Consider the following 21,939-nt stretch of genomic DNA (forward strand, 5'->3'; position numbering starts at 1 on the left):
TTTTAAAAATATATTTTTATTGATTTCAGAGAGGAAGGAAAAGGGAGAGAGAAATATCAATTATGAGAATCATTGATTGGCCCCTCCTGCACGCCCTCTACAGGGGATCAAGTTTGTAACTGGGCATGAATGTACTCTTGACTGAAATCTAACCTGGGACTCTTCAGTTCCACAGGCCAATGTTGTAACCACTGAGCCAAACTAGCTAGGGCTCCCTTTTCTCCACATCCTCGCCAGCACTTGTCATTTATTGATTTGTTGGTGGTAGCCATTCTGACAGGTGTGAGATGATACCTTATTGTTTTGATTTGCACCTCAAATGATTAGTGACTGAGCATTTCTTCATGTATCTCTTGGCCATCCAGTCCTCTTCGGAGAAATGTCTTTTGCCCATTTTTTAAATGGATTGTTTATCTTTTAAGTTGTATGAGTTCCTTGTATATTTTGGATATTAACCCTTTATCAGATGTATCATTGCCAAATATTTTCTCCCATACAATGGGCTCTTCATTGTGTTGGTGGTTTCTCTTGCTGTGTAACTTTGTATTTTGATGTCTTATTTATTTTCTCCTTAGTTTCCTTTGCCTTGGGAGATGGGTCTGTAAACATATTGCTATGAGATGTCAAAGATTTTGCTACTATGATTTCTTCTAGGATTTTTATGGTTTCATGAATTACATTTAAGACTTTTAACCCACTTTTAGTTTATTCTTATGTATGGTGTAAGTTGCTGGTCTAGTTTCATTTTTTCCATGTATCGGTCTAATTTTCCCAGCACCATTTATTGTAGAGACTCTTGACTCCATTGTATGCTCTTGCTTCCTTTGTCAAATATTGAGCTTCATGGCTTGGGTCAATTTCTGGGTTCTCTGTTCTGTCCCACTGATCTGTATGCCTGTTCTTGTACTAGTACCAAACTGTTTTGATTACAGTGGCTTTGTAGTATAACTTGGAGGAATCACAATTCCAGATATCAAGTTATATTACAAAGCTACCCTAATCAAAACAGTCTGGTACCGGCACTAGAACAGGACTCCAGAGGAGGAGGGGAAAATCCACAGAAGACGGGCAGGTTTGAGATGGGTTTTCTGTGGAATGTAAAGCTGCTGCGTTTGTTGAACAGAACGAGACAAGGCTGTGTCCTGCAAGTCATCCTCACTAAGGGGGAAGAGCGGAGTCTGTCTAGATGAAGCTGCAAAATTTCACTTCACACATGTTTTAGTTGCCTGGGTTCTTTTCTACGAGCATCTGTCTCTTTTACATGGCTGTGTAAGACGTGCCCTGTGGGGTGACGGCTCCTCTGAGAAGCGGGTGAGAGGGATGGGCACCGGGGGTACAGGGGGTGACATCAGCTTTAATGACAAATTGTCCGCTGCTCTGAACTCTGGGTAGGAGGAGAACCAGAGGTCTGTTACGTTATTTTCGTGTCTTCCTGCCGCTGTGAGAGCCCGTGTGCTTCCGCCCCAGCAGCCCACCTTGAGCTTCCCAGACACGTGCTTGGAAAGCGCTCCCTCAGAGGAAGCGGAACAGCCATCGTGGGCTGAAGTGCACCTTTACATTTATGTTTTATAAAGCCGTCGATCACGTTTTAATCTATAAGTTATCTGTGAAAACAAAATAACCCACACCTTTTTGTTTGATCACTTATTTATTATTTATATTTTAAAAATCCACATCGTTTTAGAGTCGTCAAGAGCCAGCTATGAAAGCAAAGTCAGTGTTTTAGGTAGTGCAATATTTCCGGCTGCTGAAGAGTGATATGAAATGACAAACTCCTTCTCCTCGGCAAGAGAGACCTAGAGCGGATGCTTAGAAATTACTACCCGCACCCATTCCCACACAGGATGATTCTCAGGTGATGAAAATCAAGATGGGGTCCCATCTCTTTGCGCAGTTTGACAATTCTATGGGCCCCAGCATAACGCGCAAACCTGCTCAGTGTGCTCACCCATGCTCATCAGACCTCTGGAGGAATGGAGCATTTAAAGAAAGTGGCAAATCCATAGAGTCGGGTTACTAACACATCTTAAATACGGAATTCCTGTCTGTAGATTCCTTGCTGTGTTTCCATGACAGTAAAACACACACTGGCCTCCAGGGGCTAGGCACAGCCAGGCCTGGACGCTAACGGAACACGGGCGCCCATCTCCACAGAAGCCGTGGAGACTGGTCACGCCCATTCACCACCAACCCGAAGATTCTCGCTGGAAGGAGTTTGCTGCCTGGAAGGGAGCTAGCGACAAGCCCAAGACGCTCCATAGAGCAGACGAGGGACCAGGCACTCCTGGCTTCTAGTCTGGCTCAGTCTCCATGGTGGGGAGACTGAAGGAGTGTGATGAGGTGGACGAGGGTGGATGGTTGTCAACATGGACCACTGACACGGCCTTTGCCTCAGTTCCCTGGGTCTAGAGTCCAGTTCTGATGATACAGGTGAAGAATGAGGACAGAGGAGCACAGTGGTTTGACAAAAACCAACAAACAGTAAAACAAAGAAAACCAACCAGGGGCCGTGAATTTCCTGAGACTCGTGAGCTGAGTCAGTGCAGAGGTCTCCTGGGTTTCCTGTGCTGAGGATGGACGGGGGTGAGACCTCAGTTTCATGGATTTTACGATCTGAGCAAAGCCATGCCCAGAAGGACAGGACCTTGGCTAAGATTTGTTTCCTCCTACTTAACAGGCGGGCAGAGAAGCAGGAGGAAGGCAGCTGCTCCTGGGAACCAGGAGGCTTTGGGTAACAGCCGCACCTTCTAGAAACGGAGCTGCTCTTAGGGCCAATTGGTGTTTTCTGGCAAACCCAGGATGCAGGGTGAACGCGCTTTCTGGAACATGCCAGTGGAGGCGCCCTAGCAGCTGGCCTGCTGAGGACTCAGAGCATCTAGGCCAATGGGAGCAGCGCCCACACTTCTGTGCTCATGACCTTCCAGCAGGCACCTCTGCCTCCCTGGGGAGCAGGGGGTCTTGGCTGTCTGGAGAGAGGCTGCTGGGGATGGGCTGGAGGCCGAGACTGTCGGATGCATAGAGGCTACCTGAGTAGTTTTTAGAAACAGGAGAGTGTCTCACACAAATTAGGCTTCGTGCACACAGGCCCAGGTCACGGAAACCGGCCTGGAGCCTTGGCGTGCCTGGGCCTTGTCCATGCACAGCGCACTCAGAAACGTAAGGACAGACTGACTCACCAAAGAGCAAACTGCCAAAAAGAGAAGCCCCTCCACCGTCGTGGGCCTGGGCTTCCGGCCACTGGGAGTACCGAGAAACGACCGATGCTGGCGGAATCGAGGTTTATTTCCGACCCCCCTTCCATTAGTGTCACCTGGAGAATGTTGTGTAGAGTCGCACGTGCGTCCCAAGTTCTTGAGGCCACGGGAGGCTCATAGCAACAGGGAGGGTGTGAGGGCTGCAGTCGCCTGGCATGTTGGTTTCAGGCCCGGGGCACGCTGCCTCTTGGAGCTGAGGTCCAGTGGGCAGGAGTCTGAGGCAGGCAGCCGGCACCAGAGCTAGGACAGCTCGAAGCCCGTGTTCATGCTGATGGCGTAGCGCAGCTTCTCCCGCAGGACGCTCTTCTTACTGTAGTTGGGCAGCTTGAGCAGGTTGAAGCAGGTGGAGGAGGTGGGCAGGCGGCCGCCTGGCTCCCGCTTGCGGATGGTGAAGAAGCCCCGGAGCACGCTGCCCAGGGTGTCCCCAGTGTCCTGCAAGCACACAGCACAGCCTGGGTTGGAGGTGCCCAGTGAGGGAGCCTGGGCAGTGCCAGGACGGGAGGACCTAGGTGCTGAGCGAGATGTGCACACCGCCCTGGCGAAGCTGGGCCTTGAGTGGGCACTCCACCACCAGGGCCGGCCCACACCGAGGACGAGCCTCGAGAGGTGAGTGCACAGAGCAGCCCCCCTCCTCGGGCAGCACAGGGACTCCTGTGTTAAGGACGCGCCAGGAAATGGGGCCTCTGGGTAACCGCTAGTTACTGAGTAACCAATCTTCAGAGGGCCAGTATGCAGTGCAAATGCTTTAGATCCCCAAACATGTCTGAGTGCAGCCTCACACTTCCTCTCCGACCTTGCCAGTGCTTGGCCTGGCCAGACTAGCTTGGGGCAGCCTCCTCCAGCCAAGGGGGCTCATGTCCCACGGGGAGGATCTGGAGCCCAGATTGCAGTATCCTGAAAGGCGTGGCACTCAGGCCACCAGGCTGCAGGAGTGGGGGGAGGGCGGGAGGGAGACACTTTTAACAAGGGCTTCTCTGAGCACCAACCCTGCAGAGGATGACAACCCCTAGGGCACATATGTCAAACACAAGGCCCGCGGGCCAAATCTGTCCCACCAGGCCTTGCTATGTGGCCCGCACCGCGCTATCATCACTGCACTCCGCTGCGTTTCCATCACAATGACAGTTTATGACTGTTCAGTAAACCATTCGGCCCGCGATTTAGGCTGGATTTTAGATTTTGGCCCCTTCTCTGATTGAGTTCGACACCCCTACCCTAGGGCATTCATTCCCTTTATAGAAGACAGGAAGCGGAGCAGCCTGCTCAGCTGTGTGGCCAGCAGGTGGAGGAGTTGGCATTCAAACCTGTGCCTGTTCACTCCCTAGGCCCATGCCCTCACCCTCAACCGCACTGCCTCTCAGACCTGGAGCCTGGCAGAGCAGCGGTGACTAAAAACACTTCCAGCTACTCCTCCCTGAGGGAGGAAGGAGGACCAACTGAGCTGAGGCAGCAGGGTCAGCCTGCTCCCAGGAGGACAGCGAACCTTCTCCCCAGCTCCCAGGAGTCAGGGGCTTGCCCTGCTGTGAGCATCGTGCACAACCCTCCCCAGCCGTGGTACCTGGTCATCCGACACTTCGACACAGCGGATGGAGAAAGGAGGCTTGAGGTAGGCGAATCCCAGGAGCGGGGGCCTGGAGCAGCTGGTCACAAACTGCAACACAAGGCGGGGCAGGGGTCAGAGGGGCCGGCAGCCCCTCAGAAATGGGCCCTCAGTCTCACTGCTCCAGTCACGGGCCAGTCACTGCTGCTCGGCCGACAGGACGGGTCACAGCGGGCACATGGCCCAAGGACTGGGACACCCCTCACACGAGTCTTTGGGCTGGTCTCAGACTAAAAGGCGTGAAATCCACACCGGTGGACATGAGCAGCCTTTGAGGGTGTCTGGTGGAGGCCGTGTGGAGTTCAGGAACAAACGCCCGCCGGGGAGGGGTCTCAGCGGGGCTGTCACACTTTGAACATTACAACTTGAAAGACCCCAGTACAGGAGTCCTGGTGAATGCAAGCCACTCTATTTGCAAAACATACACTAACAGCCCCTTTGTGCGCATTCAATTGGGACATTGCACATGTGGTGGTGTGTGTGCAGACTACTGAGAAAAAAGCTGCGCAGAGGTAGTCCCATTTCTCCAGAGGTAGAGATGAGACTGTTTAAATCCTACCCTGTAGAACAGACTGTCTCTAGTTTCTTAAGGTAACAGCACTACTCACTTCTATAATGACGGGAAAGCAAGGGAGGCGTGAGCAAGGCTAGCACCAGTGAAGGGGCAGATGGAGTGACAGGCGGAGCATGCCTGTCCCTGCAGAGGTCGTGCAGGTTCGCTCACCTCAAGGCCCTCCCCGGTTACTGCCTGACCTGCCTACTTGGAAGGTGTAGCCCGCCGATGGGACGGCATGCTGATCACAGGAGGTCCTCTTGACCACGTCATTTCCCCTCGAGTGTGTTGTTACACTGGTCTAGTTTCAGGAGAATATCTACGTATGCATGCACGCACGTCTAGGTAACATGCACAGTACCTTCAGAAACATGGCTCTCTCGTTGGGCGTGAAGTCGGAGGCCAGAATATCCCAGAGCCAGATTATGACCCTGTGGCTTCCATGAAAACCACCGTAGTACACTGTGTGCTTCCTGAAAACAATGCAGACACAGCTCAGTCGCACAGGCACAGGTAAGCATGGCATTTAGACACGTACTACTCACTACCTAATTCTCTGAAGGCCAGAGTTCATGCCTTAATGACCCCATGTCCCTGGAAGCCAACGGGGCCGAGAGTTCAGGAGCTGGCCGCTCCGGAGCAGAAGCCAGCGGGAGGCCCTGCCACTAGTCCCGAGGACCTCAGAGAGCCCAGCGGTCCTCAAGGTCTGCTTCGCTTCGGTTTCTAGGCACACAAGTGGTTGGGTTCTTTTTCTTTTTTTTTTTTTTTAAATATATTTTATTGATTTTTTAGAGGAAGAGAGAGGGATAGAGAGTTAGAAACATCAATGAGAGAGAATCATTGATCAGCTGCTTCTCGTACCACCCCTACTAAGGATGTGCCCGCAACCAAGGTACATGCCCTTGACCGGAATCGAACCCGGGACCTTTCAGTCTGCAGGTCAACACTCCATCCACTTAGCCAAACCGGTCTCGGCCACAAGTGGTTGGGTTCTTATTCCAACCAGTTCACCCCATGAGCGGGGAGGAGAGCAGTGGAGATGGGCCCTGAAATAACTCCAAAGAGGACCCCGTGAGGGAGCCGCCTGCTTTCCAGGCCTAAGATCCTCGCCCTTGCCAGCTCGCTCCCTCCTTACTTCAAATCCTCCAGGTCAATCTCGGCGTTGTCACCGGAGATGAGTCGCTGGAGCTCGGGGGCTGAGAACATCCGGATCCACTCGGGTTTGATGATAGAACGGAATCCGCTGATGAGGGCAGCCGTCTGGTTTTTGATTTGAGTGTGCATTCGAAAGTGTGCCATCAGGTGGATGTAGCTGATTCTGTTGCCGACAAAAGAAAACAATGGGAATTAACAGGACAGAGTGGGCTGTTCCCAATGGGCTGGAAGATGAGTTAGGTCATTTCTGTTTCATCTTACAGAAACACAAATAGGACCACGACATTTCACCATAACCACCAGATGACGATGACGGCTCTCCTGAACAGTACACTGCGTGCCCAGGGCATTACCTCATCACTTCGCCAAAAAGAACCGCACAAAACAGTGGGCCATTCGTCAGGATAACACCCCAATGTGTCAAGACTCAAAGCATGACATTCTCCAGGTAAGGAGAGGGCCTTCTTGGTACAAAGGGTATTTTTCCAGTCTTGTATTTAATTTCTTCCTTTTGGGCATACACCAATTAAGATGTAATGCAGTCCTCCTATAAGCTTTAAAGCAGAGAAAAACTGCTTCATGCAGAAACTTCTACTAAAACCTTGCTCATCTGCACCAAGAGGGAGGCTGTGCAAAGGCGAGGCCTCAGAAAGTTCTGGTCAGATGCAGCTGGCTCACGTTCAGTTTCAACTAGGACGTCAAAACACTAACCACGGTTCCAGCAGATGGTCTCCTGGGTCTGCTTTTATGAACACAATGGCCGCATGTACAACATAAAATGTACTACAACTGAACAGGTTAAATATAACCCAACAGGGTTGCTAGCTTGCTGATTTTTTAAGCGAGCATGCACTCAGAGTTGAAAGACCTCGAGCCCAGCCCACGCATAAATCTCAAAATTCCAATCAGTCCAGTCCAAATGTGTTCCCGCAGCACTCAGATCTGAGTGCCTGGCCTTGAAACAGCCCATTTTAAAAATTATCCAGCGACAAACTTGCACATCAGTACACTTCAAGATGACCTTTTCTACTACTGTGACTCCTTTTCCTTGACTCTTGGAAGCCGGTTACTAGTTCTGTCCCATTTCACCAAAGGAAGAGAGGGACTCTCCCATTTCACACCTCAGAAGTGCAGGACCCAGCACCCCCTGAAGGAGGAGAAAAGGGCACCGCCAGGCCTCGCAGGAGAGGTAGCCTGCAGCACTGAATTGCTCTCACCCTGAGCTTTACACTGAGAACGTGGAAGAGCGCGGGAAAGGACACCCTGGAAGGCCTTTTGCACACGCTTTCTCCTGGAGAGCCCTCTGCAGGGATGGTGAGAGGGAACACAGGGGCTCCAGGCAGTCCCAGGCTCTGTTCTTCCTCAGCTGTCAAACTAACGCCCAGAGGCAAATCAAACTGGTGCATCTCAAACTGACGAGAACTGGGTCTGGGCTGAATGAAAGCTCCCAAGCATGAGGCTGACCGAGCCATCCCAACCAGAGACGCGATGCTGGGCTGGAACGTGCATCTGATCCAATTAGGATCGAGCTCTCACATGTCACTGAGGAGAGTGACACTCAGATTAATATTCAGATGCTCAGCAGAGTCCAGTGGCAAGAGAAGACGGACAGATTGACAGGCCTACTAGTATAGATACCCTTCATGCCAGGTTCTACTGTTATAATTTGGTGATAATAGGCCGGGTGGAGACAGTGCATTGAGGAGTCTGGCTTCTAGGGACCAAAGAGGTTGTTGACATTTGTGACAGATTCCTGAAAGCCTGTTCTCTGTGACAACAGCTGCCGAGCCTCAGAAGCTCCCCATACCTAAGGTGTATCTGCAGCATCTGAACTCGCTGCTGTGTTCTCAAGACCGGGCTTTCTACCACCACCATGCGCTATCATCCCTACACGATCTGCCCCTCCAGGTGCCTTCTGCCTCGGTGCCCTCTGCATTCCGGACTGTGTGCCCGAAGGTCCCAGAATCCATCTGTCTGCACTGAGGACCATCATTAAAGTCCTAGGAACACTGCCTCTGGCCTCAGAAGTGCTACTGCAAATAATCAAGTGTCAATTCTTATTTTGCACATCGAATAAACCAGTTTTGGTCTAGAAACTGCAACCATTATAAGTTCCATTATAATACTTATGGCTTTCCTACTTCAATGTATCTTAATAAATTCTCAAAGTAAGCCCGGAGAGCCAGGATGAAGTCTTCTCAAGTGATGACCTTAAAAATCGAATTGCGATACTCACTTATTTTCATTTGTAACAGGAATGGTCTTCCCTCCGGGAATCAGTTCATGGCAAACGAGCTAGGAGGGAAGAGGGGGAACAATCACTCGAGAGGATTTTAATGGGGAGAAAGCTTCCTGCAGACAAAAGGGCTGACACCCACGACCGGAACGACAGAATTAAGATGAGACATGTTTTGGAACAACCATTTCCCCAAAAAGCCTGGGCTTACACATCAGCAAGCAGACCCTACATGATTAATACCAAAGGTTATAAAAAAAAAATAAAAAAAAAAAATGATGTGGGTGCCAGGGAGAAAGATCTGGAAGGCCAGCCACATTGCCAGTGGCACTCTCCGGGCTCTGCCACTCCAGGCGGATTTCATTTTCACCGTATGCTCACATTCTAGCTGATGTTTGGTTAGGGGTCTGCATTATTTTTATAGTCAGGAGAGAAAATTAAGACTGTCAGGAAGTAGCCTCAAAATCTGATGAAAGATTTGGAAACTACAGAATCAACTGCTCTCCTCAACGTCAAGAACTTCAGTGGGTCACCTAAAGAAATCCCCCTGCAAGGTGGGACAGGAGAACTGGCACGGGAGCCAGAGGAAAGAGCAGCCGGACAGACAGACACTGGGGACCGTTGGGAAAAGCACCAAGGGCAGGGCAGGCCTCAGGAAGCCCAGAGGGACAGAAAGAAGACTCCAGCCCCAGAAGCTGACCTACCTGACCCATGACGTCTTCATCGTACGACAGCGTCAGGCCCAGGTCGGAGATGTCCCCATCATAGCGCTAAGACGACAGGGAAGGGAAAAAGTTGGAACCCAGCAGGGCTCTGCTTTGAAGAAATGACTCTCCTACGAGGTCTGCTTAGGCATCGACTGCTGTGGCCACTGAGCAGCGGGAAGCAAAGGAGACAACCGCGCACCCCCTCGAGGAAGGAGGCCCTGAGAGGCAGGGTCCCGAGGCACGACGGGCAGGAACCTCATCCACCACACCCACCCTGCGGGGTTCAGCCAAGCCCCGCCTGTCCACACTGACCTTAATGGAGGTGAGGTTTTTGTAGAACTCGGAGTCCAGGGAAGGCAGCTCGTCCACGGAGCTGTAGAAGACACTGTGGTGGTGCCCGAGCAGCTGGCTCAGGAAGAAGGATGCGAAGGGCACGTCCACCACGATCCCCTGCGGGAGGAGACAAGCTCGCCACCGCAGTCTGTCCAGAGTCTGCCCCAATCACCCCATCAGGGGCCGCTCAGGCCCAGAGGCACCAGGAGCGTCTCCAGGCACTTCCGGAACCTCCAACCTGGACGCTACCTCCCCCTCACTTCACAAACCCAGTAAGTCCCCGTGGGGACGTCTCAGCATGGTGGTTATGGCCATGGGCTTTGGAGCCACACTGCTCAGGGGTCAAACCCAGCTCTGCTGTTGCCACGCCACGGAGCCTCAATTCCCCCCCTGCAAACGGGTGACAGCGCAGCCTGCCTGCTGTGAAACTTGGGGAGCAGGCTGTGGGAGCTCAGAGGACACGCTCCTGCCGGAGGCAGAGCAGGGCAAACAGCAGGCCCCGTGCCCCCATTTCTTCCATCTGCACTATTATTGTTGCTGGAGAGGGAGGAGACAGAGGCGAGGCCCTGGAAATCGGGGAGGTCATCACACCACCCCTCACCCTTCAGCGAAGCGAAGGGCAGGTTTAGGACTCAGGGTGGCCTGGGTTCACATCTGCATTCTGCCCCTCAATGAACGATGAGACTCTGGACAAGCGCCTCCTGGAGCCTCGGTTCTCCCGTCCTTACACAAACAGGACAGCGGCGGCCATGCCACGGGGATGCTGAGGATTCAACGAGCAGCACAGGAGTACAGTGTCTCTGTACAGCAATTGGGTTCCTGTCCTTCCTTCCTGACTTTATCCCAATGACAGGTAGTTGGCCCGGCTAGGTCTGATCACAAATGCATACAAAGCCATGGGACTTCCCACGTTTCGTCTTCCTCTCCAGTCCGATGCTCCTTCACGCGCCTACCTCATACACAGCCTTCCCCAGCATCTTGCCCACGAACTCAAAGAGTTGCAGGTAGTTCTCGTGGATGTAAGAAGTGGGCGAAGGGTAGAGCCTCTCGTCCCCACTGGTTGTCTGCGAGGAAACAGGCAGACAGAGGCAGGGAGGTGAGGCCTGTGTCAAGTTGCCCAGCCCTTCGCGTCTCATGGTGCCTCCGTGTGGTGTCTGGCAGCCCCGCTCCCTCCCCTGGAATACCTTGAACAGGTTGAGTGCCGGGTCAAACACCCTCTTGATGATCTCTTCCAAGAACTCCTTGAAAACTCCGTCTTGATCAATCCCTGCCTCGTCCACCCCGAGGTCGTTGACAAACTTCACGCGAATCACGCCCTTCATGGCGTGCTGGGACAGCTGCCGCAGCTGCTCGTAGCCATCCTGCCGAGGGCAGAAGTGCAGCCCATTAGGACCCAAGGCCCGCTGCACACTCAGGGCTCCCCCTAAGGCTCTCCTCCCTGTGGGAAGCTCTCAGAGCAGGAAGCAGGACCAGTGGCCCCTTTCTGGCTCCCAGGGCCTCGATTCCAGTGTCATTAGATGAAGGAGCGACAAGAACAGTTCAGAGGCAACAGGTTCACCTGCTGACACGCCTGCCCTCCACCGAGCATACTGCTTGTGGGCTGCTCACCTCCAACATCCGGGACCGTCGGATAGTGATGTGGGTGACATGAGGGGAGGCGGAGCTGGTCTCCACAAGCCCCAGCTTCTCCTTCTCCTTGGTGACCATGTTTCGGAACAGGAGAACTCTCTGAAAAAAGCAACGGTGAGACCAGAGAGAGGTCAATGGCTGATGATTCCCTAAAACACACTGTACGAGATCCATGGCTTTTACGTCATTTGAGACCCAACTGCAGTAGGATGCTTCCGTAAGTTAACAGTGAGTTGAGGGAACAGGAAACCTTCCTCAAAACACTCTTGGAATTAGAAATATAGCTTCTTCCCTCCCTCCTTCGTTCTCTCCAGACAGACTGTCGGTCTGGCTCTCCAGCAGCACTGCATTCTCTCACTCGAGTCCTTTAAAACACTGCCCACTTCTGCCTGTGCTCCCAACCCCTTTCTGGGCTCCCCCAGCATCCAACCCTGTGGCACACACCCCACTGTACAGGACGGCCAGCTCATAGTGCCTTCAGTCCTGTACCCCTAGCATTTAGCTTCATGCCCGACAGAGTAAGATCCAGTCACCGTTTGCCCTGCTGAATGAGTGAGCGCATTTATTTATTTCCAACTGGGCAACAGATACGGAAGACCAGGAGCCACGTGGTGGAAGAGAGAGACGCACAGGGCCCAGCTCTGAGAGCGACTCACGTTTTTGTGAGGAATGACGTGAGGGATGTACTGCAGGACCATCTGGGCCCGCTTCCTGTCCTTGTCCAGTTCTTGGAAGAGCACACTAGGTTTGAGATCCCTTAAAAAGAAAGACAAGGGCTTGGGGTAATGAAAACAAAACATCCACCATTCTTGGCAAACTACACCCTGCGGGCCATATGCAGCCTGCCGCCTGTTTTTGTCAAGTTTTATGGGACACACCACACACTCATTACGTGTTGTCTCTGGCTGTTTCCGTGCCACAGAGACTGGTCTGCAGAGTCCAGAATAGTCACTGTCAGGCCCTTTATGGAAACAGCTGCCCAGTCCCGCTCTAGTGCCATTTACACAGGAGTTGGCATGTCATTGATAAGTTAATGTGGACACGACCTTATGTTTAGTTGTTGCAAGAGGATTCCACAACCCCAACCCCCAAAACACCTAGCTGTAGTTTTTATCCTCTCATTCTGATTGTTAAAAACTGCCGTTTGCCTAGCATTACCTGTAGCTCAGTTCAGCTGAACATTTTTCTTATCCCAGTTTGGATACGAAACACTTGCTAAATGTGACCGGGCTCTGCTGCTATAATGAGCTCGAACCATCCTCAGGGGACACACATTTTAACAGAAGTGACTGCCAGGTGGTCCGCCCCGACAGGTGCAGGAAGAACGGGTCTCCTTATGCGGGTGAAAGTTGGAGGAAAGGGACGAGTTCCCCCTGCCCTGGGACATGAGCGCAGCGTCCATAAACCGCCCCCCCACCCCGGGCGCTCACTTCCGCAGCCAGTGGTCGTCGGGGGCGAAGCGGCGCCGACAGTCCCGCTCGTACAGCACCATCAGCCACCCGTGGACGGACTGGAACAGCTCCAGGGTCTCGCCCTTGGCGTTCTCTGTGGGCACACAAGCAGGGGGCACCCTCGCGAAGCTGATCAGAACGGAGACGAACTGAAAGGACAGCTCTGGTCATCAGGTCCCACCGCGGCCTTCCTCCCCCTCACTGGGAGTCCTGCATGGCACACAGCTGAAAGGCACCTGGGTGTGTGTTCGAAGTGTCTACGGGCTGAGTAGCTCTTAGGCACAATCAGTCATGTGCCTCCCACTAGCACATAATCTAAGGACCCTATTAATCTAAGGAGCTTCGTTCTGAACCACTGGAAACACATCACGAGGTGCATCTTTAACCGGAGGTGTTAGCTGGCACACATTTATCTTCTCAAAGATAAAATCAACACACAGAATCAAAAGGAGATGTGGGGCAAAATTAATCGTCACTAATAATTCCCGATACAAGCAAATCTTGAAAAACGTGGGAAAACAAGACTTCCTTAACCTCACCACTGTCTTCAGAGGTCACAGATAGAGAGTGAAAGAAGGAAACTTCTAATTAGGTGAAGAAATATGCATTTTCCGTTAACGTTGACAGATAAGGCTAAGAACATCCGTGTTACTGACTGACCTCCCTGCCTGTAGCATCAACAAACAGTGGCCACCACCTTTACCTTACCTACGATTCCATCCCAGATCATCTTAAACACAAAGGAATTCAGAAAGGAGGAGATGGTAACCAGCTCTTCCAGTTTGAATGAAATTTGTTCTTCATAAACTTCAATGTCATCAAGGATCCTAAATCAGACAGAAAGTTATTCACAATTATCCACCAAGGAAAGGCAAAAAACAAACAAACACTAAACCTGTACTTAGGACAAAATAAGGTAATGAAATAAGTTCTATCTTTTAGAGCCACTTCCTGTAAAATTTACAGATAAAGTAGTAAATGTCTAGAATATGGTACAAAACAATGAGGGAGAGGAGAGCGGGTGGGCATACAGATGAAGCAAGACTGGCAATGAGTTAACTGTTGAGGCTGGTGATGGGTGCATGAGAGGTCATTGTACGATATTCTCTCTACTTCCTGTTGACTTGAAAGTGTCCCCAGTAAAAAGTTAAAAATACCATTCCCCTCCTGCTCTGTATTTCAGCTCTATCTGAAAATATCCTAAAACGGCTCCATTCCCTCTAGAATAGGAGTCACTCTTGGGTCAGCCGTGACCCAGCAGGTCAGGGTCTGCACCAGCAGCTACAGTCCCTGCTCTTGCCTCCAACCTCTCACTGAGCCCTTCCCTCCACGATTCTTAGCCAACCTGCCACCTCCAAGCCCCTGATGCCTCCTGCCAATGCTTCTAGCCTGAACGTAACTGCCTATGGTCCATTCTATCTTATAATTTTTCACCAGCCTTTTGGGGGGAAAAGTGGAATTAAAAGAACACCAAATACAAGAGTAGACACCTAAGCTTAAAGAACAAAGGAACTAAATGGGACTAGCATTTGTTAATGTCTCATTCTGTGCCAGGCACTGTGCTAAGTACCTGACATTCCTTTTCTCACTCCCTATCACGTGGTAATGTTATCCCCATTGCCCAGGGCACCTCAGTAAGTGGTGAAGCCAAGCTTTGCACCCTGACTCCCTGGCTCTGCAAGTTCCCAGCAGACTAACTAGCACAGTGAGTCAATGGCCAAAGTTACTTAGACCCAGAGCCAAGAAACCCCAAAGCGCATGTTCAGGGGTGCTGACCCACCTCCCTGAAAGGATGGGAACTAACAATTGCTGAAGCCCTACTATGTGCCACCCACGCTGTAAATGTTTCCTCATCTAATGCTTCTAAAATGCCATTTACAAAAGCAAGCAGTGGACCCTGCCACGCAGGGCCCAAACCTTAGCAGGAATCACGTCAGTAACCACTTCTTTCCTGCCACTGCATTCTAGGGAAGGAGCTCAGGCCCGCAGCAGTCAACCTACGTGATGAGGTGCCGGGAGCAGTCACAGAACAGCATCAGCATGGCCAAGAGCTGCTTGGACTCTTCAGTGTCATTGCTGAGGCACTCCAAGAAGAGCTTTAACCCTCCGTGGGGCCCCAGCTCACAGATAAACGCCCACAGTTTGGGCAGCAGGTCATCCAGGTAAGTGAGACCTGGAAAAGGATAGAGAAACCCAAGCTTCATGTGGGGCTCCGGCTGGTCCGTGATTTCCCTTCCCACCAGGGAGACAAGTGAGCATGCAGTGTGCGAGAGAGAAAATGCAATTACCAAGAAAATCACTGTCACCATGAGACTAATAAGAGCTAACGTGGAATGGGTGCTTACTATGTGCCAGACACTGTTCCAAGTACTTTACATGCATGATCTCCTTTCCAGTGTGAAACTCACTGTTATCTAAAGTGAAGGCCAGAGAGGTTAAGTGGTTCAAAACCATACAGCCGGGAAGTGTCAGAGCCAAGAGCAAAACCAGGTCTGTCTGACCCCGAGTGTGTGTTTTAAATCAGAGATCAGCAAATTTCTTTCTGGGAAGGGCCAGAGTCGGTGTTTTTAGGCTCTGTAGGCCGATCACTGTCACAACTACTCAGTGCAGAAAAGCGGCTGTTAGACAATCTGGATGTATTGTAGCTTTGTTCCAATAAAACTTTATTTATAAAAGCAAGTAGTGGGTTGGCAGTGGCCCACAGGCAGTAGTTTATCGATACCTAATTGAATCTATCTCGCACGCATGGGATGGAACCTGCATTCCAGCTATGTGCCCTTGACCAGGAATTGAACCTGCGACCCTTTTGTGTTTGGACTGACATTCTAACCGCTAAGAACAATGGCCAGGGGAAGCAGAGGACATCTTAACCTCCTGATGGCAGAACTTTCCAAGCCCCCAGCTGGTCATCCCCTGCTCGGCAGACTGCACCACCCACGCTGTCACTTGGCTAAAAGCCTGGCATCATCTTTGAAACTGTTAGGCCTCACTCCCTCAAGTCCAACCCGTCTCTGAAACATCACACATCCTCCTGCTTCCGTCTCCATCGCTACCCCAGTTCCGCTGTCCTCAGGGGGCACCTGGCAATGTTTGGAGATAGGTATGGGTGTCACAACCAGGAGGAAGGAGAGATTGCTATTGGCTCTTATGGGTAGGGGCCAGAGGATGCTGAAACCCTACAATGGACGGGATGGCTTCCACAACAAAGAATCATGGCCAAACCGTCAGCCCTCCTCCAGGCCAAGCCTGCATTGTCATCCACTACTCCACTGCTCCAGGCCTTCATGACAGTGCATACAGCCCATCTTACGCCTGGTCTCCCCACTAGGATATAGCCCCCTTGGGGACAGACACCCTGGCTCTGTGAGCATGTGAAGATGAAGAAATAAGTGTGAAAGGGAGAAGCAGCAAGAATTTATGATTTAAAACAAAAGTAAAATGCAGCAGAGAAGTTCAAATCCTTCATGTGGTCAACAGCTTCATGGCTTACAGACCTCTGTCCTCATGACACCAGCTCATCCCAGCTCCTGCACTGCCACTTAAAGCCCCTGACGCCCAACTCTGACTCACAGAGGGACTTTCCTCCTTGCTTAGCTAGAAAGGACAATGGTGGGCATGTCCATCCAGTGTTCCGAGCAAAACTGTCAGCCAGATGTGAGCCACAAGAGGCCCGGGGCCTGCACACCTGTGAGGATCTGCAGCCGGATCTGGGTCAGAGTGGTCAGCGAGGTCTGGTAGAGGACGCAGATGTTGCAAACCTTCTGCACCTCCGCCGAGTCCACGCGTTTGCCCCCGACGGGCTTGAGGATGTTCCGCACCGACGCCGACTTCTGAAACGCGCGCTTCAGGAGATCTGGCACGGAGAGAGAGGAACGAGTGAGCGGAAGTTCCAAGTTCAGCATCTGCCAAGTTCCACCCTGCAGGGAAGAGCATTCCAGTGAAGCTCCGACTTTACAGCCACAGCCAGACATGGGGCTGCCGCCTGATTCCAGCCATCTCCTTGGGATAAACCGGAAGCACGTTAACAAGAGGATTTTAGGTAAAACCCAAAGACATCTTCCGAATCAGGAAATCCCATTCTTCCAAGGGATCCTGTTACTGAACCATTAACTTCAGCACCCACAAAGGAAAAATTCCCGGGACTGTGTTAGGGGAGAGGGAGGCCTGGTGGGTCCCCAACTTCCTGTGCTTTGAGACGGAAGAAGGGGCGTCAGCCTCACGTATGGGTATTCAGCTCAGGGCTGCACTGCACTTTTTTTTTTTTTTTTAATATATTTTATTGATTTTTTACAGAGAGGAAGAGAGAGGGATAGAGAGAAACATCGATGAAAGAGAATCATCGATCAGCTGCCTCTTGCACACCCCCCACTGGGGATGTGCCTGCAACCAAGGTACATGCCCTGGACCGGAATCGAACCCGGGACCCTTTGGTCCGCAGGCCGACGCTCTATCCACTGAGCCAAACCGGTCTTGGCTGCACTGTACTCTTGTTTTGACGCTTCTCACAAATATCCTGCGGAAGCTGTATTTGCCAAGCCCATGCCCACTGACAGGTGCAAGATGGGGCTTTGCAGCACACCGGCTGGCAGAGGAAAAGCCGCCCGCACTGGAAACCAGGCAGGTCATTCCACTGAAGTGAGTGTTGGCGGCAGTTCCTCCCACTCATCAGAGTGAGCCACAGAAACCTTCCAACAGGGCCACTGCTGACCCTGCAGGGGGGACACTGCTGAGCCGGAAGCCAGTCAGCGACCCAGTGGCCCCTTCATCAGCCGCCCACGTGGGAGCTTTCCTTTACAATTACGAACTCAGAAAAGCTCTACTTCCCCTAACAAACAGGCCCTCGTATCTATGAGAAGAAAGGGTCCCAAGTCCCTCTTCATTTTGGCGACTAGAAATTCAGAGCCAAATGGAAGTGCCGAGAAAACCAGGAATCCTTTATCAGTGGACATTCTCTGTGCACGACCTTGATTTTGTTCACCCTTTTCTATCCCTAAGGACTTGCTGTCACTGTTGTGCTAAATGTAAAGTGATTTAAGCAGCTTCAAGGTCAGTGGGAGAGGTTCGGGGTCACAGGAAGAGCGGGCAGGGGCCCCGGGACACTCAGAGCTGCACCCCAGCCCCTTGCAGCCACGGCCGGGCCCGCTCCAGCCACTCACTCTTCACGGGCAGCACGTTCGGCGGGGAGGCCGGCTGCGCGTGGGCCGCCGGCTCCTGGTTCTCCAGCAGCTTCTTGCTCAGGATGTCGCTGAAGAAGATCCGGATCAGAGGCACCCCCCACAGGAACTGCAGCTGCTTGGTGACCAAGGGCATTGACTCGTTGAGGCTGGGAGAGAAGGAGACCAGGGTGTCGGGTCCACCCGGCAGAGGGCCAGGGAGAGCCCCCATGGTTCCCCAAGGGGCCTTGCACTAGGAGTGTGGCAGGACCTGCCACTCAGCACGGCCAATAAGATATGTTAGAAAGGGGGACCCACAAATTGCTGCTGAGGCCGGATGGGGAAGGCACTGCCCTTTATCTTCCCCGTCGCTCCACCCAGACTTCCTGTGCTGCCAGCAGCACTGCTGCTCTCCCTCGGTCCCCACGCTCCACGTCAGACGCCCTTTATCTGCCTTCACCCGGATTCCATCCTGTTTACCTCTCAGTGGACCAGCCATCTCACGCCGGCCGTCTTGTCCTGCTCGCTGCCAGCTGCAGGCCTGGCCCCGGCCCCGCTAACCCTCCAGCCTCCTGAGAGTCTCCCTGCCTTCCACTGCTCCCTTCTCCACTCGGCACTGCACCCCAGCCTCACTCACACCCTGAAACCGCCTTCGTCATCTCCCTGCACCAGATCCTCCATGCCTCCCAGCGTCACAGTGGTAACGGCCTCCACCTACCGAGCACAGGCCAGGCCTGCGGGAGGCTCCGACGCACTTTATGTCCTTCAACCCTTTGAGACACTGTACCCCATACTGCAGATGAGAAAAGTGAGGTGCAGTGACAGTCCAAGGTGCCCCCAGAGAACGGGTGCAGCTGAGCCCAGGCTGTTTACCGCCCCACCCTCTGCCCACACATCCCGATGCCCACCACACAGGCCCCTCCCTCCTCTTCGGTCTGGGGCAGCGCTCTGGGCGGCAGTTGGTAAATAGTCTTTTTAACTGGATGCCACTCAGGCACAAGGAAAAGGGAGAAAATCAGGGATGTCCTTCCCTGGCCCTCAGTTTCCTGCCTCGAGCCCCCGGCAGGAACCCCAGGCCCCGGGCAGACATGGGAAGGAAAACAGCTGAGCAGCATGCGCCTTAGGTCCCGAGACCCACTTCATTTCAGCCCTTACTTCACCTCTACCTTCTAGAGATGTTTTTAAGACAATATTTTTGAGTTCTTGTTTAAAAACATTAACATTTATATTCCACCTCCTGAAAAATATGTGGAGTGACTTCTATTCCCTTTGAATCATGTTCCTTATTTTAGTTTCCCCAAAATATGGCAATCTAGGCAATCAATAAAATGACACTGAAGAAGGAAAGTGAATATTAATAGATATTGCTTATAATTTACTAAGTGAAAAGAACAAAATACACATTAGTACGATCCCATCTTTGTGAAAAAACTGGTAGGATGTAGACTGAACGGAAGTGCACACAGGTTGTCTTAGGAGACGATTTTTATTCTCTTATGTTCTTACCTGTACTTACACAATGACTACATGTGACGTTTACAATAGGAAACAAAGAACACAAGCTACAATGAAGAAAGGAGGGGGGGGGGGAGGGGGAGGGGAGGCAGGAGGGACTGGGCTTTGCCCGGGACTCACCCGTAGTCCACAGACTGGGAGAACCAGCCAAGGACGGGGTGCCAGTGGGTCAGGTTGGATTTCTTCTGGGTCACGTACTTCTGACAGTAGCACAGCATCTGCGTGAGCAAACTCACAAACCCATCCGTCTCCTCCTCCAGCACGCGGGGGCTCAGGCAGCCCAGGTGCAGGAGGTTGCCTGCAAAGAGAGAAGGCTGAGGGAGAGGGGCCCAGACAGACACGCTTCCTCACCTCGAGGTCCGCTCTCTGCCTGGGGCTCAGGCACCCCTATCTCTGAGCAGGAAGAATTCCACGGGGAGGGCACTTGTCAGGGCTGAGACCTAGGCCGGCCTGGGTTCCCATCCTGGCTCTGCCCCAGGTGTGACCCTCGCCCCTCCTCTCCCATCCTGTCTCCTCATCTGTAAGTCTGGAATACGACCTTCCTCTTGATGTGAGGACTGTATGGACTGACATGTAGAATGCCTGGCACACGGGGATGTGCATTAGCTAGTATGATGTTTTACTAATATGCTAAGATTTTAAAAACAAAGGTAATGTAAGAAATGACTTATTTGAAGAATATCTGAATTTCTGGGGAAGTCACTGTTACTCAAAGTTAACCACTTATTTAATAGCCTTGTGTGAGGACTCCCCTAAAATTTGGCCTTAAGAACCTTTTTCTATGTTAGGCACTGAGGATTATGTACGTCTACAGTTTTCAAATGCTTCTGTCCACAAACCCTTTCATTTACAGTGAGAACAGTAAAACAGATGATGCAGGCCTTACTCTAATCTAAGCCCAACCCAACTGTACCCTCCCTTTTCCCAACGTGAGAATTATCCAGGCCTCTCATCACGTTTTCCTTTTCCCCCTGGCTGCCAGGAAGCTAGGGCTAAAATTTAACATTCACTTAGACTCACTCAACCAGTCTGCCAACTTGGATCTATTTCCCAATTTTGCATGTCTAGTTTAACTGTCTATCTGGTTACATGTTTTCTATTGTGAACGCTTCTAATTGTTAATAAAGACAGCTCTTCATCTCCAGAAAGGTGAAAAGCAAACCACGTGGCGTTTTCCCGATGCCCGGGACACAATCACATCCCGCCTCAGCTACTCACCCATTAGACACAGTGTATGGCATCCTTCTAAGCACTCGCAGACATCGCGGCATCGATCTTGAGCTCTCAAATAGGTGATGAACTTACGAAGCATGTCATGAGATTCTACCACAGTGAGGCGCTGCGAACAATTACAGACTGTCAGAGGGGAAGCTGATGAAGAAGTTCCCACGGGAGCATGAACTTGACCCCTGCAGGTCACCCCCCAGGAGCCAAACATGCTACTGATCGCCAAGAAGATGAACAAAGACGAGAACCTCTTTCTTTGGGCTACTAACAACAGTGGCTGCTGATGTAGAAGAAAAATCAGGGAAGAGGTGGGAATTAACAGAGAAAACAATTTACACTCTAATTTCTAAGGAAGTAAAATACGGAATGGGGGAACTCGGCGCCCACTTACCTCAGGGGCCACTATGCTGAGATGAGTCACAAGAGCTGGCACGGACATGATGTGGATGAGGAATGGCCGAAGCAGATTGTCTGAAAACTGGGCAGCAAGCACAGGGCTGGACACAGACAGATCACCACACTCAGAGAGGTCACCAACTCCCCCAAGCCCCTTGAAATTATGCTTCCCATGATGGGGACACCCACTAAGGGAAGGCTGGGTCAGTGGCAGGACAGTCATGTGACGCAGCTGTGAAAAATCAGTTTTGAAGTTTTACTGACATGATGTCCTCAAAATCTTTCTTTAGCTTACTCATAATTGTTGTACTTAAGCCCCCAAGTTTGGGAAGGTTCCCATGTGCCGTTACTTAAAGAAACATACATTGTTTTAGAGCACAGAGATGTGCCCACTGTGTGAAGCAAGTTGAAAGAATAAGGAGTAATGCGTGTGGGCTCCGGATCGTCTGGCCTGAGTCTAATTCTTGGCCCTGCCACTCGCTGCTGTGCGACCAAGGCCAATCACCTTACCCTCTGGGCCTCTGCTTCCTCATCTCTAAGCTGGAGTAAGAGAATGGGTTGAGGGGTCAGTTAAAATGTGTAGACGCCTTACAACAACGTGCGGCCCTTCAGAAGCAAGTCCGTTTCCTACTCACCGCAACGCCAGAGAAAAGGCCGCAGTCAGAGTGCCTTTGGACAGACAAGGCCGGGGCCTGGCCAGGCCACGGGTTAAGAGAATCTGGAAAAAACA

General features: G+C 51.8%; 1 protein-coding gene across 6 annotated transcripts in view; it reads right to left on the minus strand.

Moving 5' to 3' along the window:
- Positions 1–1,635: 1,635 nt before the first annotated feature.
- UBE3B (ubiquitin protein ligase E3B) overlaps positions 1,636–21,939 on the minus strand; it is a 30,755-nt gene continuing 10,451 nt past the window's right edge. For 5 of the 6 annotated variants that reach the window (XM_036449738.2, XM_036449734.2, XM_045585630.1 and 2 more), the window contains 20 exons: positions 21,845–21,927; positions 21,205–21,310; positions 20,805–20,925; positions 19,707–19,884; positions 18,075–18,241; positions 16,604–16,771; positions 14,920–15,091; positions 13,627–13,745; positions 12,898–13,012; positions 12,124–12,223; positions 11,447–11,566; positions 11,023–11,199; positions 10,792–10,902; positions 9,818–9,955; positions 9,503–9,568; positions 8,799–8,857; positions 6,543–6,725; positions 5,769–5,880; positions 4,813–4,905; positions 1,636–3,686 (listed from right to left, as the gene is read on the minus strand). In XM_036449738.2, coding sequence (XP_036305631.1) covers positions 3,495–3,686; positions 4,813–4,905; positions 5,769–5,880; positions 6,543–6,725; positions 8,799–8,857; positions 9,503–9,568; positions 9,818–9,955; positions 10,792–10,902; positions 11,023–11,199; positions 11,447–11,566; positions 12,124–12,223; positions 12,898–13,012; positions 13,627–13,745; positions 14,920–15,091; positions 16,604–16,771; positions 18,075–18,241; positions 19,707–19,884; positions 20,805–20,925; positions 21,205–21,310; positions 21,845–21,927 — 2,580 coding nt within the window. In that variant the 3' untranslated portion in view covers positions 1,636–3,494. The remainder of the gene's footprint in view (positions 3,687–4,812; positions 4,906–5,768; positions 5,881–6,542; positions 6,726–8,798; positions 8,858–9,502; positions 9,569–9,817; positions 9,956–10,791; positions 10,903–11,022; positions 11,200–11,446; positions 11,567–12,123; positions 12,224–12,897; positions 13,013–13,626; positions 13,746–14,919; positions 15,092–16,603; positions 16,772–18,074; positions 18,242–19,706; positions 19,885–20,804; positions 20,926–21,204; positions 21,311–21,844; positions 21,928–21,939) is intronic. The other variant, XM_036449739.2, reaches the window with a different exon arrangement.

Source organism: Pipistrellus kuhlii, unplaced genomic scaffold (genome assembly GCF_014108245.1).
Source record: "Pipistrellus kuhlii isolate mPipKuh1 unplaced genomic scaffold, mPipKuh1.p scaffold_m20_p_20, whole genome shotgun sequence".
In the NCBI taxonomy this organism is placed as follows: Eukaryota; Metazoa; Chordata; class Mammalia; order Chiroptera; family Vespertilionidae; genus Pipistrellus; species Pipistrellus kuhlii.